The 1,931-nt window shown below is 52.3% G+C and overlaps 1 protein-coding gene across 1 annotated transcript; it reads left to right on the top strand.

Annotated features, from left to right (window-relative positions):
* Positions 1–440: 440 nt before the first annotated feature.
* Positions 441–953, top strand: LOC124670695 (late embryogenesis abundant protein 18-like). Its single transcript, XM_047207170.1, has one exon. The coding sequence runs from the start codon at positions 441–443 to the stop codon at positions 780–782; it is 342 nt and encodes a 113-aa protein (XP_047063126.1). The 3' UTR covers positions 783–953.
* The last annotated feature ends 978 nt before the right edge of the window (positions 954–1,931 follow it).

Here is a 1,931-nt window from a genome sequence, read left to right as displayed (position 1 = left end):
TGGGTTAGTAGTCGGTCTGTATCTTCGAAGGTGAGCTTGCATGGTCAGCCCACTTGGTATACCGTCGTTTCCCCTTTGGATTGGGCCAACATTGGCCGACACGATACCGATGCTCCCTGATGCTGATCCACTTGCGCTCACGTGTTCTTGCATGTTTCGACCACAGTGGACAGGAGCACACGGCACCTCAGCAGAGCGCCACAGAGCATACGGTGCGACGTGTAACTCCTGCTGCAATCGAAGCACCGCATGCGTGCCACCTACCCACCCGCAGCTCGCACCCGACGAGCACCGACCGCCCAAAACCATCATCTCCCTATAAAATGCACCACACGAACGTTACTAGCTCACAGAAGCAAAACACCCAAGTATCCACCACTCCACAGTACACATCCACGCGACGCAAGAAGAAGCATTTGGAGGAGCCAGCGGCAGGCAAGATGCAGACGGCGAAAGTGAAGGCGAAGGACATGGTGAGCTCGGCAAAGGAGAAGGTGAAGGAGGGGGCGGCGGACGTGCAGGGCAAGACGGGCAAGGCAGCGTCGAGCACGCACGGTGAGAAGGAGATGGCCAAGGAGGAGGAGCGGGCGCACAAGGCCCAGGCCAAAGCTCAGAAGCACCAGGAGAAGGCCGAACACCGCACAGACGCCGCCCCGGGACGCCACAGCACGCGCGTGCCCATCACGGCCGGGACGCATGGTCACCACGGCCCCGTCGGCGCGCCCGTCGACCCGGCGTATCCGGGCACGGGCACCAACCCGGCGGCGGAGAAGTATATCTAGAAGTGTGTAAGGAAGGGGATATGAGGAGCTAGCGCCAGTGTTCCTTCAGTCTGTGTTCCTTTTAGTCTGTAGACTGTAGCTACTAGCTAGTGATCCTGCCCCGTCGGTCGGAGTACAACACGTTTGTGTGCGCATGCGTGTGCAGGAATAAAAGTACTGTCACTTGTAAAATGAATCTTGATCCACGTGGTGTTGTTACACTGAGCTCGTCGGTTTATGATTATGTCTGGACGCTAGTATGTCACAGTTGAAATGGGGGTTTTGGAGCCCCACCAGATCCGTCACTCTTATCGTGTCGCTCATTATCTTACAAAATTCTCTTTTCTTTTGTTCTCTTCAATGTAACAGTTCTATTGTTTGTTCTAAGTGTATTTGTGTAAGTGTCGGTATAGTTTCATATCAATATATATATATCTCCAGGTTTCATGAGAAGATCAGAAGATATAGTGCTGAGAAGAATAGAAGATATAGTGTTGTACACAACCACATTAGAAAGGGTAGGATTTCATTACAAAACGAAAGTATAATGTTCGATGCACAAATTTTTTTTTTCGATCAAGGAGTATAGCCCCAGCCTCAGCATCTAAAGAATGCACCCAGCTTTCTTCTTTATTAAATTATTTGTAAGGGGCAACTTACAAAGGGAATACAAAGATCAACTCAAAGCCTCTTTCCTAGCGACCACTCGCTGAGGGACCATGAACAAGACCATACTCCCTAACGATACACCAACACACATCATCTAAAAAGCAAAACCCTGCGGGTGTGCCATTGCACACGTCCCAGAGTTCGCAACCGCCATCTATCTCGAACCCATCTCCAAGCGAGATCAACGCATTGATCGTGTTAGGCCTGCCGTCAATGTCACCATAACACCAAACAGCTCCACCATCCTGCCCGTGTCGAGCAGTCCTCGCCCGTCTTCGATACTCCGCAACTCCACACCGCTGAGAATCATCGACGACAACGTGATAGATGAACACCACTCCACCAAAAACCACCACCATCCAGCCGCTACTCCAAAGACGATGCCCCAAGAGGTAGAACGATGCACGTAGCACCGTCATCGTCCGGTCCGGGAGACCCGGACCTAGGATTTCCCCCGGAGCAGCACGAGTGAGAGACCGCAGACTGCGACGACAATGCCTT

This window comes from Lolium rigidum, chromosome 7, assembly GCF_022539505.1.
Source record: "Lolium rigidum isolate FL_2022 chromosome 7, APGP_CSIRO_Lrig_0.1, whole genome shotgun sequence".
Lineage (NCBI taxonomy): Eukaryota > Viridiplantae > Streptophyta > Magnoliopsida > Poales > Poaceae > Lolium > Lolium rigidum.
Note: the sequence above shows the minus strand (reverse complement) of the source record. Positions and strands in the feature narration are given on the sequence as shown.